This window comes from Oryx dammah, unplaced genomic scaffold (assembly GCF_014754425.2).
Source record: "Oryx dammah isolate SB20612 unplaced genomic scaffold, SCBI_Odam_1.1 HiC_scaffold_27, whole genome shotgun sequence".
Classification (NCBI taxonomy): Eukaryota; Metazoa; Chordata; class Mammalia; order Artiodactyla; family Bovidae; genus Oryx; species Oryx dammah.
In genome coordinates, this window is record NW_024070211.1 from 16769139 (window position 1) to 16785483 (window position 16345).

The 16345-nt window shown below is 44.7% G+C and overlaps 1 protein-coding gene across 1 annotated transcript in view; it reads right to left on the reverse strand.

Annotated features, from left to right (window-relative positions):
- The window catches only part of ARMC9 (armadillo repeat containing 9), a 93571-nt gene that overhangs the window by 56050 nt on the left and 21176 nt on the right, over window positions 1–16345 (reverse strand). The window contains exons 7-9 of the mRNA XM_040229374.1: window positions 15783–15807; window positions 7032–7189; window positions 1328–1426 (exon numbers count right to left, since the gene is read on the reverse strand). Coding sequence (XP_040085308.1) covers window positions 1328–1426; window positions 7032–7189; window positions 15783–15807 — 282 coding nt within the window. The remainder of the gene's footprint in view (window positions 1–1327; window positions 1427–7031; window positions 7190–15782; window positions 15808–16345) is intronic.

The window sequence follows — 16345 nt, forward strand, 5'->3', positions numbered from 1 at the left end:
CTGACCCTCGGGGAGGGGCTCTGACCCTCGGGGTGGGCTCTGACCCTTGTGGGGGTGGGCTCTGACTCTTGGGGAGGGGCTCTGACCCTCAGGTGATGGGGCTCTGATTCTTGGGGGTGCCACTTCCCTCCTAACTGCCCAGCTCCACACAAGCCTCTGGACCAGGCGGCAGGTTGGTATCTCCTGGGACAGGAGTCCACGAACCGAAAACTCCCTCGGGAGACGCTGGTGTACTCTGTTTGCCCCTTGGTTAAGGACCCAACCAACTCCCCGAGCCTCCAGATGAGCTCTCCTAGGAAGGACACATCGCCTTTTGGCCTGTAATGCAAACCTGAATCTAACCGCAAGGAAACAACCGCAAAAGGAGAAATGTTCTGTTTTTAAAGGAGGGGAAGGACTACCTTCTTCTAAAATGTCGTGAAAGTCAAAGAAAGAAGGACTGAGAGGACCTTCACAACGAAAGGAGGCTAAAGAGTCGGGACACGTCAACGTAACACCTGACCCCACACTATGGGGTGGCGGTGGGGAGATGCTGTAAAGGGTGTTAAAGGCTCAGCCGACAAAACTGGGAAATGCACAGTAGGTAATGAGGTAGAATACCGCATCAAGATTAAATGTGCTGAAACTGAGAATCATAGTCACATAAGAGAACATTCCTATTGATGAATGCATGCTGCACTTAAGTATTTAGGAGAAAAGGACATAATATATGTAATTTATCCTCAAATGGCTCAGAAAACATATTGTGTGTGTGTGTGCATGTGTGTGTAGAGGAAGTGAACAAGTGAGTTAAATGCCAGTAGTTGGGGAATATGGGTAAAGGGTATACAAGTGTCCTTCGGGCTATTTTTGCAACTTTTCTGTAAGTTTGCAATGACTCTAAGTATAAAGTTAAAAGAGAGAAAAAGAAAGGCCCTGGCTGAGACCTGGCAGTTGCCTGTAAAAGAGGATGAGGTTGCCTTGGTTTCCTCCTGACCTGCTGCTGTTACTGGCCCTAGGGCCTACAGAGCGGCCCCACCTGGAAGAGATCAACCTGTCTCCCTGACTAGGAGGCTGTCTTCCAGCTGCTCACTCTCCAAAAACAGCTTTCTTTTCCTTCTGGGAAAGTACGGATCTCCAAAGCCTGCTGAAACGCAGACTCCCGAATGTATTTTCTCCTGCTCTCTCATTTTTTAAAGTTATGGTATGATCTATGGCAACCCACTCCAGTATCCTTGCCTGGAGAATCCTATGGACAGAGGAGCCTTGTAGGCTACAGTCCATGGGGTCACAAAGAGTTGGACATGCCGGAGCGACTAACACACAGGGTGAAATCTGCGAGCCTCACCGTGCCGGGCCTTGTGAAGTCCACGCTGCGGGCCAGGCTCTGCCGCATCTGGTTGCTGAAGAGGCGGACACAGACGCTCTGCAGGTACTCGGGAGTGATCTGCAGAGGACAGAGAAGGGATTGCTGGTGAGTGTTGCCCTGGCCGGTGTGGGCACTGACCCTCCATGGCCGCGGGGGTAAGATTTTCCTTTAACATCGGAGCTCTAGTGAGTTGAGCCTGATGAGAAAACTAACACTCTCCAGGTGTGACCACGGGATAACATACTTTAAGTCATGTATTTGCACTTAACATACTCCCGCTGCCCTGCAAAATAAACTTTTTTTTTTGGCACACTGTCTGGCTGGCGGGATCTTAGTTCCCCGACCAGGGATTGAACCTGGGCCCTCTGCAGTGAAAGCGCCTAGCCACTGGACAGCCAGGGAATTCCCATATAATAAACTTGATTTTAAACCAATTTTTTGTTAATTCAAGCGGTGAAGTCATGGTAGGGCAGGGGGAGTGGGGAGCGGTAAGAATGGATGGAAAGTCATGATAGAAAGAATGCTGGGCTTAAAATCTGAAGATCTGGGCTCAAGCAGTGGACTCAAGAAAACCAACGGGTCTGCCTCCTGCTTTCCGGACCTGTGGGAAGAGATGAAGGAGGCCTACGTCTCGGGGACCAGGGGAGAGCCCAGCACATAATAGACGCTCAGTAAACAGTAACTGAGTGAGTGATGGAGACTTGTTATGAACCACCCAGCGCTTGACGACGGGAGCTGGGTTACTTCTGCATCAAAGCAGTTACACGATGCCCTCTTTCTTAGCACCCCTCATGCCTCTGTCATTAGCTGCCATGATTCAGGACTGATATCTAGCATCTAAGGTGGTAATCTCTGAAACGTTTTCTTCTCATCTTACATCTTTTTTAATATATATAAAAACGAGAATTCCCTGGTGATTCAATGGTTAGGACTCCTTTCTCATTGCCAAGGGCCTGGGTTCCATCCCTGCTCAGGAAATTAAGATACCACAAGCCATGTGGTCAAAAAAAAGAGGTAAGAGTGCCCCAACCTGTCCCCAGTCCACCCTGCCCCACAAGCCAATCCCTAGAGGTTGTTGCTGTTTAGTTGCTAAGTTGTGTCTGACTTCTTTTGCAATCCCATAGACTGTAACCCACCAGGTTCCTCTGTCCATGGGATTTTCCAGGCAAGTATACTGGAGTGGATTGCCTTTCTCTTTTCCAGGGGATATTCCTGACCCGGGGATTGAACCCGCGTCTCCCGCATTACAGGTGGATTCTTTACCACTGAGCCACCAGACAGTTTTCCTCCTTCCAGACTTCTTCTATGCCTGACTGTTGGACGGACACTTCTTTTCCCAGTCTCCTGACTCTATGTGGTGAACTCCCACGTGCTAATGTAACAGGTGTCCCTTCCCAACGCTCGCTCACTCATGCCTACAAGAGGACGACTACTCAAATGACTGGTGGGTTGGAAGGAGCAGGAACACTGGACTAGACCCCTTCTCTCCCTGTGGTTCTCCTGTCTGCCCCCTGGAAACCTCCGGTCTGTTTCAGCCACAAGAAAGACTGTTCCTCGTGGAGAATTTCTCAGGTCATCTGGCTGAATGACCATCTCAAGGCTGCACCTCCTACATTATCCTCAGCCCATCTCCTCCAAATGCCTATAAGATCAAAATTCAAACATTCCTTGTTCATCCTGTGCATCTCACCTTTCCTTTTATACCAGTTCCTTTCCTACAACCTAGAAACGTGTCCGGATATATTTCATATTTCAAAAATACCTTCCCCTTTCTCCTCCCGAGGTCCTCATCTATCAACCACCCTCTCGATTTTCCTCCTTTACAGCCACAGTCCTTAAAAGAGCAGCCGATGTCTGCTGCCTCGCCTTCCCTTTACCTGTCCACACACCCCAGTTGAGCCCCTGTCTGCATCGCCCCACAGAAACTCCCATGGTAAAGGCCACTACCAATTACTTTCTAAATGGCAGATACACTGGACACTTTTCAGTTCTGGACTTCTAGAGTTTTCTGTGATTTCTGAGACTTTGGAGCAACGCTTTGCTTCTGAAATTGCTTCCTCTCCTTTGGTACCAGAACCATTTCTTTAACATGGAAATCTGATTCTGTCACCTTCTTGCTTAAAACAAGTGAAAAGAGGTCAGGACATGTATACAATAGTTGACTAAAAGACAAAATATAAATGGCATAAAGACATATTAAAATATATTTATGGAGAAGGAAATGGCAACCCACTCCCGTATTCTTGCCTGGAGAATCCTATGGACAGAGGAGCCTGTCAGGCTACAGTCTGTGGGGTCGCAAGAGTCAGACACGACTTAGCGACTAAACCAACCAACCAACCAAACTGAGATGAAAGAATTAAAACAGTCATTTCTATGTGGTAGCATTATAATAAAGTTATTTTTTCCACCTTCAAAAAAAAAAAATAAATAAAATAAAATAAAATAAAATATATTTGGCCTCACACATAATTAAATAAATGTAAATTGGAGGAGAAGGGGACGACCGAGGATGAGATGGCTGGATGGCATCACTGACTAGATGGACGTGAGTCTGAGTGAACTCCGGGAGTTGGTGATGGACAGGGAGGCCTGGCGTGCTGCGATTCATGGGGTTGCAAAGAGTCGGACACGACTGAGCGACTGAACTGACTGACTGACTCACCCAACCAGCAAAAGTTTCAAAGTATAATCATGCCTAGTGTTGGCGAATGTGTGAAGAAATAGATATTCTGATATGCTACTGGGGGTGGAGGGTGGGTAGACATTGTTGAAATCTTTGAGGAAATAATTTGGCAACATCTATCAAAACCAGTTTCCCTGGTGGCTCAGAGGTTAAAGCGTCTGCCTCCAATGCGGGAGACCCGGGTTCAATCCCTGGGTCGGGAAGATCCCCTGGAGTAGGAAATGGTAACCCACTCCACTATTCTTGCCTGGAGAATCCCATGGACGGAGAAGCCTGGTAGGCTACAGTCCATGGGGTCGCAAAGAGTCGGACACGACTGAGCGACTTGACTCACTCACCAAAACTTTAATGCCCATAACTTCTGACCTAGCAATTCCATTCAGGTGCTTATCTTCCCTACATTCAAGGGTATACTGTATATATAAGGATATAAACAGTATGTACAATATTTTGTGTTATAGCAAACAAAAAAATCTAAACGTTCATCATCAGAGATCTGACAAATTATGGCTCACCCTTACAGTGGAATAATGTACAAGCATTAAAAAGAATGAAGCAGTGTGTGGTCATGTGGAAAGATTTCCAAGATATGCTGAAAGTGAAATAGCAAGTTTGAGAGGATAATGGGTTACATAACCCCAAGTAGTATGTGTATATGCACACGCACGCACATGTATGGGCAGAAGGGTTCTGAAGTCATACACAAGTGTTAATCTTGCAAGAAAATGAGACTAAGAAACTGTGTGTGGAAGGGGCCTTTTGTTCTTAACTATATACTCCTCTGAAGTATTTCAATTTTTTACTATGAGCATGTATTTCTTTTACAATAAAAACAAGCTAGTTCAGATGCCAGTGCTGCCCTCTGCCCCAACCCCATGTCTTGACACTGGAGGTCCTTCCAACCCCCTGCCTGGTGGTGTGTGGGCCTCTGCTCCCACACTCCGGCAGTAAGAGCTCAGGTCCCACCTGTGGTCAGCGGGCCACGCCTGGCATCACATCAACCCTGGCCGTGGCAGCCACACCATGATGATGGCAGTTATTGTCTAATAGGAGAGATGGCAAAAGGAAAACACATGTTTTCTTTTATTTCTGTACTATTTGAATTTTCAATGTGCATGCCTTCTTTTCTTCTTTTTTTTGTTAACAGTGATTATATAAGCCATCTTTGTTTTGTTTCTGGTACTTCTCTGTACTAAAGAAAAGTCGGTACGTGTTATTTTCAGAACTAAAAAACCCGAACAATTTTCAAGATACACATTTCAAATGCTCCTCACTAACTGCAGGGTGAAACACAAGTTCCTAAGCACAGTCTACAGATCTCTCCGTGACCATCCCCGATGCACCTCCCCCGCCTCGTCTTCCAATACATGCCACTCCCCACCCCCTAGCTTCGGCCATTCCAGCCACACCATGCAACTTTCAGCAGTTCTGTGAACGTTTATGTGCTGTGTTTTCATCCGGGCAAAGACGTTTCGGTGTAGGGTATTAAAACATATTTAAAAGAATCCACCTGCAATGCAGGAGACCCGGGTTTGATCCCTGGGTTGGGAAGATCCCCGGGAGAAGGGAAAGGCTACCCACTCCAGTATTCTGGCCTGGAGTATTCCATGGACTGTGCAGTCCATGGGGTGGCAAAGAGTCAGACATGATTAAGCGACTTTCACAAGCTATTATAGCACAAAGCAATCCACAGCTGTTGCTCTGGCCTAGAGTTCTGGGGTAATCCCAGGGAACTGCATAACTGATTCCTTTCAAGTGTTTACCTAAATGAGCCCTTATGAAAGTAAAAACCTGGAAACAACGCTAATGTCCAACAATAGAGACCCAACACGCTAAATAACCTGATAGAAAACACAGCCACAAGAGGTGAGCATCATAGGAGGACATTTAATGACTTCAAGAATGCATGATTCGGTATTTAGGAGAAAAGCAAACTAGAAGACTGTGTGAACTGAGCCCATTTCTGTAAAATGCATGTATCCAAGTTTTGGGAAAAAAAAAAAGTCTGGAATGTTAACAAGTGTTATTACTAAGTGAGATAATAGCAGGTAATTTTACTCTTATTTTTGCATAGTTCTATATTTTCGAAAACTTCTAGAATACATTTCATTTTGTAATCACATTTTTAAGGTGCTAAAGCAAGTTTAATACATAAATCTATATTGGTGATAAAGTTGTATAAAGCTTAAAACATACACATATAGACACACACAGGAGTACAAGTAAAACTGGGGAAATCAGGATAAAGCAATAAATTGTATCAGTGCCAGTATCTTGGCTGAGACACTGCACTATCGTTTTGCAAACTATTACAACTGGTGGAAACTGAGAAGAGGATACAAGGACTCTGCACTATGCCTTAAAATCACACGTGAACCCACAATTACTTCCAAAAAAAAAAATTCTATTTCCAGAATGTGATTTTATTATGCTTTCTATCTTTTTATTGAGTAAAACACTCAAGTCACTCCCACTAAAGTCGGAAATAAACATGCCCATGAACTCATTCAACTCCCAGAGTCTTAGCTAATCAGTTATGTGGGGGGAAAAAGAAAGTTAGGATATATAAGGGGGGAAAAAAATCACTATTTGAAAGTGATATGACTGCCAATCTAGAATACAGGAGAATTGATCAAAAGAATCTCTCAGATTAATGGAGTTCAGAAAGGTTACTGGATACAAAATCAGTATACGAAAACCCACAGGTCTCCTATATACCAAAAGAATATCTCCCTCCATTTTTATGCCACAACATAATTTTTTTTCTGCTGCTCATTTATTCTTTGGTAACACTAAGAACAGTCTAGAGAAATAAAGACGCAGTAGGTAATGTGTCAGGGAAGATGGGTGAAATACTGCAGCAGCGTGATAAGCAGCTGCACCCGGCTTTGTCAAGTTGGGGGAAAGTATCACTGGCTGGGGGTGGTGAGGAATCATCCGTGCCCGCAACTCATCTTTATCTCAAGAACACACGTGGACAATGGGGGACCTCCTTACCATCTTGCCACTGACTGTGGCCTCCAGAGAATCCACCAGCTCTGCCGTGACTCCGATGAGGTTGTGGTAGTCGGCCTGGATCCTGTTGTACCGTTTCAGGTACGTCATGGACCTACGCTCAGCTTCTACCAGCTGCTGGTGGAGCTGCTGCAACATGTCTAGGAAGACAATTTACAGTGAAACAAAACAAAAAAGCGATGTTTAAAAAAAAAAAGTCTACAAGGGGTTTCCCTGGTGGCTCAATGGCAAAGAATCCGTCTGTCAATGCAGGAGACACGGGTTCCATCCCTGATCCGAGAAGATCCCACGTGCCATGGAGCAACTCGGCCCATGGGCCACAACTACTGAGCGTACACACTGCAGCTTCTGAAGCCTGCGTGCTCGAGGGCCTGTGCTCCTCAACCAGAGAGGCTACTACGTCACGACTAGAGAGTAGCCCCTGCTTGCTGTAACTAAAGAAAGGCCCCTGCAGCAAGGAGGACTCAGCACAGCTATAAATAAATAAATAATTTTTTAAAGAAACAAAAACAAAATTTAAAAAGATTTTTTTAAAACCCTACAAAATAAAAAATAATTATATTCTTCTCAAGTGAATGCCATGCCTCCTGTGAGAATATTTTACTATAACAATGAACTTAGCACTGCGTATTTAACACTTCTGTTTATGCCACATTTACTTACAAAGTGCTTTGTAATCACCGATTTTTTAATTTCTTCTTTTTGGCCGCACTGCAGGGCAGGTGGGATCTTTGTGTTCCCTGACCAGAGATAGAACTTGTGCCCCTTGCATTGGAAGCACAGGGTCTTAACCACTGGATGTCAGGGAAGTCCTTGATTTTTTTTAAATGTTTTACCGTGATAGTTTAACTACTCATCACTGACTTTCCTAACAAAATCTATTTCCTTGGCTGAATCCCATACAACTTCAGTTCCTCTCTCTACATATATGAGAAATGAACTCAGTGTTTCTTTCTGTCATCAATTCACAAAATGGCTGAACCAAAACCGAGTCTTTTTCTCTGTTTGTGCCCTGTGAGTCTGTATGAGGGATAAGTTCTTCCTTTTAAGTAAAAGTTAGGGCTGCGTGATGGGTGCTGAGCAAATTCAAATCCACAATTAGGTAAGATGCCAGGTGTTCACTCTGCCAGTTTGAGAAAGCATAAGCCACCCTACTGGGCCTTAGAGCAGTAGCCTTGAAAGGTTCTAGGGTTTTCTTCCTGGAAGCCCACTACCACCCTGCCCCCATCCTTCACAGCGGCACAAGATGGCCAAGCCACCCTGGGCACAGCTGGACTCTTCATCGGTGTCCACCCTCCTTGCCTCAGTCCTACCTTCTCCCTTGCCTGGAAGGTCACACTTTTGATGGAAGGACCTGTTGCTGCCCCCACACCCATGTTAACTCACTGTGTCCCAATCCAGGTGCTGTATAATATGTAAAGTCTTCATTTTAGGACACATTTCATGCATACAGAGAGACTTTAAAATTATAGAGACCAAATACAGGCATTATTTTATAATAACTTTAAGGAATATAACCTATAAAAATATTGAATCACTATGTTGTATGTATACTGGAAACTAATATAATACTGTAAATCGACTATGCTGTGCTATGCTTAGTTGCTCAGTCGTGTCAAACTCTCTGCGACTCCATGCACTGCCTCACACCAGGCTTCCCTGTCCTTCCCATCTCCCAGAGTTTGCTCAACTCATGTCCACTGAGTCGATGATACCATCCAGCCATCTCATCCTCTGTCATCCCCTTCTCCTCTAGACCTCAATCTTTCCCAGCACCAGGGTCTTTTCCAATGAGTCAGTTCTTTGCATCAAGTGGCCAAGTATTGGAGCTTCACCTTCAGCACCAGTCCTTCCAGTGAATGTTCAGGGTTGATTTCCTTTAGGATTGATCTTTAGAATTTCCTTTAGGATTGGTTTGATCTCCTCGCAGTCCAAGGGACTCTCAAGAGTCTTCTCCAGCACCTCAGTTAGAAAGCATCACTTCTCTGGCACTCAGCCTTCTTTATGGTCCAACTTCCACATCCATATATGACTACTGGAAAAACCAAAGCTTTGACTTTATGGACCTTTGTTGGCAAAGTGATGTCTCTGTTTTTTAATACATCTAGATATGTCATAGCTATCTCTCCAAGGAGCAAGTGTCTTTTAATTTTGTGGCTGCAGTCACCTGGTGGGCCATACATGGCAGCTATTATTATTATTTCCTTTCATGGAAAAGGGTCAAAGATTTTCTAAATTTATTTCTATATAAGTAGATCACTTGAAAAAATGGCAGAAAGGTTATGTCCTAAAGCAGTGGTATGTAAACTCTGAAATACATCAGAATCATCCAAAAATAAAAATGATCACGCTTCAACTTCAGAGACTGATTTTGTGGATACTGGGTAGGGGCTAAGTACCTACACTGTTAACAAACTCCTCAAATGGCTCTGACACATAACTGCATGTTTGAGAAACACTGCCTGAAATTATCTATTCCTCTTAATTTGTATCCTAAACAGCTATGATGATAACCCACATTCCACTGTATTTTAAAAACCTTCATGTTTCAGAACTGTTGATGTGCAGAAGTAAAATACTTTAACTATTAAAACCCAAAATATCACATAATGAATTATTATTATTATTTAATACCCATCAAATTTCAGTATTGAAAGATAACTTTAAAAAGTCATCTGAAACAAATTTATATCCAGTATTTGAACCTCTGGAGAATATCCCTGGAAATCATTTATCATTCTCCTAATATAATATTGAGACTCACTACCTTCTTTCCCCACTAAGTATTATTTAAGCTTTTTCATACATCCAGAACTCAAAATTACATAGATAAGAACTTTCAAGGATGAAAATTTTAGATTATTCACAGTCCGATTTTATGGTAATAAATACTAGAGAGAATCTATGAGATTTTTCTCAACATGTACCGAGTGGCAGAGGAATGAAATACCAAAACCCATTAGCTGGGTCAAATGACTTCTCAAACCATCAATGTTAATGTCACCCAAGTAGTCCCTCTTGAAATGGGACTGCACCAAAAAACTCCCCTCAGAAACTCATTGTTGATTAACTAAATGTAAGGGACTATTTGTGGAGCTTTTACCTTGAGAACAAAGAAATGGAATTTATGACAGTTTCAAAGTATAGTAACCTGAGAGAAAAGAGCCCTAACTACCAGCAGCCTACAGAAAAGAGTTGCTGTTAAGTCGCTCAGTCATGTCTGACTCTTTGCGACCCTATGGACTGCAGCCCACCAGGCTCCTCTGTTCATGGGATTCTCCAGGCAAGAACATTGGAGTGGGTTGCCATGCCCTTCTCCTGAACCAGGGATTGAACCTGTGTCTCTTCATCTCCTGCATTGAAGGTGGATTCTTTACCGCAGAGCCACAGGGGAAGCCCACAAAACCCAGTATTTACTTATAAAAATCAGTTTCATTCATGGAGAAAAAAAATTCAAATTTTATAAACAGGAAAAGAGAGAAGTAGGCAACTCCTTCTCTGTTAGCAAAAACAGTCTGCTATCCAAAGATATCAATGTGCAGAGAACTTAACAGTTATAAACAGGACCTAACCATTACTGTAAGATATCTGGGTTACAGCTCAAAATATCAACTCTATTTCTGAGCATTAAACAGAACTCTGACTCTTTCTTTTCCCTGTCAAAAGTTTTACGAGAGAAGGACAACTAAGCCAAGATGCCTTGCCTTCCAAGATGTTAACTTTTCGTGGAGATGTCTTGCCCCATGTTATTTTAATGAAACTGCCATAGTCATGCCAGCAAAACTTATTGAGACACTTTATATTTCAAAGTCACTGACATAATTTGTGCAAAAGTCCAAAGAACTGCATTCTTTGTCCATTTTTTGGACAAAGAACTGCAAGCTTTAAACAAAACATATATACAACTAAAAGAATGCCAGTTAATGTCACAGACAGTTTTTTTTAACTCCAGCATGAAATGAAACAACAACAAAAGTGATGGAGATCTTCACTACAGTACAGCCGTCAAGTTTTCTCGTGTTAACATTTACACTACATTTAGATGCATTGCTTTTTTATAAGCGTAGATGAGATTTCACTTTGGAGACCCTCTAGGCTGCTCAAGACAATACTTTCAAAATACAGAAATTTTTTCTAACCTAATATAAAAATCAATGCTGAATATTCATTGGAAGGACTGATGCTGAAGCTGAAGCTCCAATACTTTGGCCACCTGATGTGAAGAGGTGACTCATTGGAAAAGACCCCGATGCTGGGAAAGATTGAAGGCACATGGTGAAGAGGGCGGCAGAAGATGAGATGGTTAGACAGCATCACTGACTCAATGAACATGAATCTGAGCAAACTCTGGGAGACAGTGCAGGACAGAGGAGCCTGGTGTCCTGCAGTCCACGGGGTCATAAAGAATCCAATACAACTCAGCGACTGAAAAACAATATAAAAAACTAAATCGATCACCCTGTTTTTACAATATATACACTTTTTTCTTTGTATTTAGATATAAATCAGTTCTTTGTTCTTTTGCTAACCCACAAACGCTGGATAAAGAAAGTTAAGACTAGAAAGAACTAGGAATCAGTTCAGTTCAGTTCAGTCGCTCAGTTGTGTCCAAATCTGTGACCCCATGAACCGCAGCACGCCAGGCCTCCCTGTCCATCACCAACTCCCGGAGTCCACCCAAACCCGTGTCCATTGAGTCTGTGATGCCATCCAACCATCTCATCCTCTGTCGTCCCCTTCTCCTCCTGCCCTCAGTCTTTCCCAGCATCAGGGTCTTTTCCAATGAGTCAGCTCTTCGCATGAGGTGGCCAAAGTATTGGAGTTTCGGCTTCAACATCAGGCCTTCCAATGAACACCCAGGACTGATCTTCTTTAGGATGGACTGGTTGGGTCTCCTTGCAGTCCGAGGGACTCTCAAGAGTCTTCTCCAACACCACAGTTCAAAAGCATCAATTCTTCGGTGCTCAACCTTCTTTATAGTCCAACTCTCACATCCACACATGACTACTTGAAAACCATAGTCTTGATTAGACAGACCTTTCCCAGCAAAGTAATGTCTCTGCTTTTTAATATGCTGTCTAGGTTGGTCATAACTTTCCTTCCAAGGAGCAAGTGTCTTTTAATTTCATGGCTACAATCACCATCTGCAGTGATTTTGGAGCCCAGAAAGATAAAGTCAGCCACTGTTTCCACTGTTTCCCCATTTATTTGCCATGAAGTGATGGGACTGGATGCCATGATCTTAGTTTTCTGATGGTGAGCTTTAAGACAACTTTTTCACTCTCCTCTTTCACTTTCATCAAGAGGCTCTTTAGTTCTTCTTCACTTTCTGCCATAAGGGTGGTGTCATCTGCATATCTGAGGTTATTGATATTTCTCCCGGCAATCTTGATTCCAGCTTGTGCTTCTTCCATTCCAGCGTTTCTCAAGATGTACTCTGCATATAAGTTAAATAAGCAGGGTGACAATATATAGCCCTGACGTACTCCTTCTCCTATTTGGAACCAGTCTGTTGTTCTATGTCCAGTTCTAACTGTTGCTTCCTGACCTGCATAGAGGTTTCTCAAGAGGCAGGTCAGGTGGTCTGGTATTCCCATCTCTTTCAGAATTTTCCACAGTTGATTGTGATCCACACAGTCAAAGGCTTTGGCATAGTCAATAAAGCAGAAATAGATGTTTTTCTGGAACTCTCTTGCTTTTTCGATGATCCAGCAGATGTTGGCAATTTGATCTCTGGTTCCTCTGCCTTTTCTAAAACCAGCTTGAACATGTGGAAGTTCACAGTTCATGTACTGCTGAAGCCTGGCTTGGAACTAGGAATATCAGTCATCATTTTCAGAAACACTATTTATAGCTCTGAACTCCAGAGAAATGATCAGTTGCCCATTTTCTGAAGGGGCCAAATGGATAATACCAGGAATGCTGAAAGATGCTATTTCTATATCCTTTTTTAGATGGCTAGGTGAAAATAATAATCCAACATGCTATGCTGCCAACCTAAGTTTTTATTCCTAACACCATTTTTAATATAATTCCTTTTGAGGGACTTTTCAATACTCCAAACACTTTGCCCACCCTTCTTCCAAAGTTTAGGGAAATAATAACGAATTAAAAAGAGAAAACAAAAAGAAGAAAAGAAATAGTTAATGGAAATCTCACTGTGCCCATGAAACCTTCCTATTCAGACACATAATGATATTATCCAGTCACTCAAAGTGGTGACAACTAGCTGTGGTGATGCTGTGGCCCGAGCCCCTGGCACAAGTGCCCTGCCGGGTGCTATTCCCTCATCTCCATGGCGACACTGCACTTGGGGGCTATTCTGCCGCAGACACACACTGTGCCTGCCAGACTCAATTCCACAGACCACACACTGTGCCTGCCAGACTCAATTCCACAGACATCCTGCTTTGCTAGCCTCGGAAAACTCAAATCGAACTTGAAGGCTCAGAACCCTGGTCTCCTTGCTGAAATACCAAATGAAAGGTCTGTAGAAAACACATAGGCTCTTCTACGTGCACTCCCCCCACCCATGTTTATTTTTGTCTGCAAAACTGGGCCACTTACTGGAGACATAACTGGTTCCTGCCAAGAAGCTATCCCCCTAAACTGCAGGGCATGCCAGGTGGCAGGGGCTGGCAGAAACTCGGCAATCCGGGGGAAGTTTCTCACCACCTTCCTGCCTTCAGTGCCTAGGAGTCCAAAGACCAAATCTGAACAGGGACTGAACAGACTCAGTCAAGCATTGAGGCAGTCCTCAGGGACCTGAAGACACAGGTGGGGCGGTAGTTTTAAAACATGACTGTAAACACATGTACACCCGTGGCAGATTCATGTTGATGTATGGCAAAACCAATACAATATTGTAAAGTAATTAGCCTCCAATTAAAATAAATAAATTTATTAAAAAAAAAAAAAACATGACTGCAAAGTCTCTGACACTCCTTCCCGTCGAGAGGTGGAACGTAATTCTCCTTCCTTTGAATGTAGGCTTCAGGAATTTGCTTGTAATGAAGAGAATGCACCAGAAACAACACCGAGCTACTTCAGAGCCTGGGTGAAGAGGTGAAATGGCTTCCATCCGCACCCCTCTGGAGACATTCACCCTGGGTGGGAACCCGGCTGCCAGGTCCTGAGGAAGCCCAGGCCACGAGGAGAGTCCACTTGGGGGTCCCGGCCCAGGGCCTGTGCTGAGAGCTCAGCCGACAGCCAGCATCAGCCACCACACCTATGCTCGTGGAAGCCTTGGAGGTGGCTCGACCCGACCCGGCTCCATCTGTACCCGGGAGAAACCCTAAGGGAGAACTGACTGAGCCCCTAACTCCCACACCACGCAAGAGGATCATAGTAACAAATGGACATTGCTGCTTTGTGCCACCAAGTCTGAGGTGGTTTGCTTGGACGGCTAGAGAAACAGAAGTTGTGGAGCACAAGAGCGTTCCCGGGAGGTGCACGGCGAGGCCCGAGTGCCGGCCCAGCTGAAGAGTTCCAGCTGTGCCAAGTGGGAGAAAACCGGGCCGGACCCGCGCTGACCCAGTACAGAGCTGTCCTGGGGGCTGCACTCGTCCTCGGGGTCACCGTGCTGGGGGCAAAGCTACCCCGACGGTTCAAGGCTGCGGCCTGCGGCCCTCGGAGAGGTCCCCGTTGACCCCATGAGAACACATCTGCACCCCGCTCCTCCATGTTCGGCCAGATGGAGAGGAGGGTTCCTGAGACCTGCCACCCCTCCACGTGGGGCCCTTGGAGCTCCAGGAGGGGGCGGCCTGGCTGCGGAACTGGCTGTACAGTTGGAACCGCCGGGCTGGAGGCCACGGGGCTCCCGAGGTGGAGAACAGACACCCCAGGGCCTCCCACCTGAAGTTACTGAAGCCCTCCTGGGGATCTCAGCACTGCTCATCCTCCCAGTGCTGGAGAACCAAGAGCCAAATGACAACTTCCTAACGCTTTTGTTCTTTGGAAAACTTTAACTCTCTAAAAGGAAACAGAAACAATGGCAGGAAGTTTCGAAATCCTCTCTGGCAGGACTGCTGTGAAAAGGACAAACGTGCTATTTCGTGTAGTAACACTCCACCTGCTGGGAATCGGGGATGATGCTGTCGGTACTTAGCAAAGGCAAGAAGCACCTCACACACCCTTTCCAACAGGGTAACTTCAGCCGCTTTCATAATCGTGTTCATCAGAGACAAAACTCCTACAAAGAACCCCACTTGTGGCCACCACGTAAACTAAAATTTTTCTCATCTTTCTGAAAAATGAAGGGGTCTGGTAAAAATGACTCATCATGGAAAAACCATCAGTTTACGCTAAAAATTTAAGACTGGAATTCCTACTTTGTGAAAAATGGAAACGCTTTATAAGAATGGACACTCCACATGCTGCTGAGATAAAACCCCATTAGACTAGACTAGTTCAAGGTGAAAGTGAAGACACGGAAACAACTCTCTCCCCACTTGTGCTGCACTGCGCCGTCTACCTGCTGCCGCCCTGACATTTTCTGGCACCTGAGTGGATTCTCCCCGTCTTAGCCATCTGACATATGAGACAAAGCTAACAGTACCAGCCACCCTGAGAAGTGGGCCTCAAGCAATGCAGAGCAAAGGGACTGCGAAGCACTTCGTAAGTATTTAGACTTTCAAAGCCCTCTTTGGCCAAGTCTGTGGAATTCTCTCCATTTCATTACTTAAAACTTGAGTTGGCGAAGTTATTTAAAAACGGTTAATCTAGGTAATTTACCTTTGTTGCTTTGTCCATTCTCCCTCTGGGATGAGAAGAAGTTCAGGAAAACAGGCATTCAGGAAAACAGGCATTCAGGAGACAGTACTCAGGGTATCCCTCTCATTGCGCTGGGCGATCTGGGAAACAGCCCCGATGCGGTGAAAAAGAGAAATCTCCGGACAGGGAACCGGGACCCGATGAACAGAGAAGACAGCTAGCCCACTATCTCAGGACAGGTAACCCGAACCCCATCAACAGCTGAGACGGTTAACCGCTCAGGACAGGTAACCGGAAGCCGATGAAGAGCAAACACAGTTAACCGACTTCTCAATCCTAGGGTGACTACCCTTAAGGAAATTCTCCTCTCTCCATCTCAGGAACCAGTCTGTGCGTCCAAAAGCCCCCAGCTGGCCTCCTTACCAAAACATTGGACTGAAAATGCAAATCTGTGTTCATACCCTTTTCCTCTGTACCTTCAGTGCTAAAGCAACCAGCCTAAGGAAACAGATTTTGATGAAAAGAGCATGGCACAGCAACTGTGACCAGTCGCTACTGCGGGGTGGCCTGGGTTTGAGCCTCAG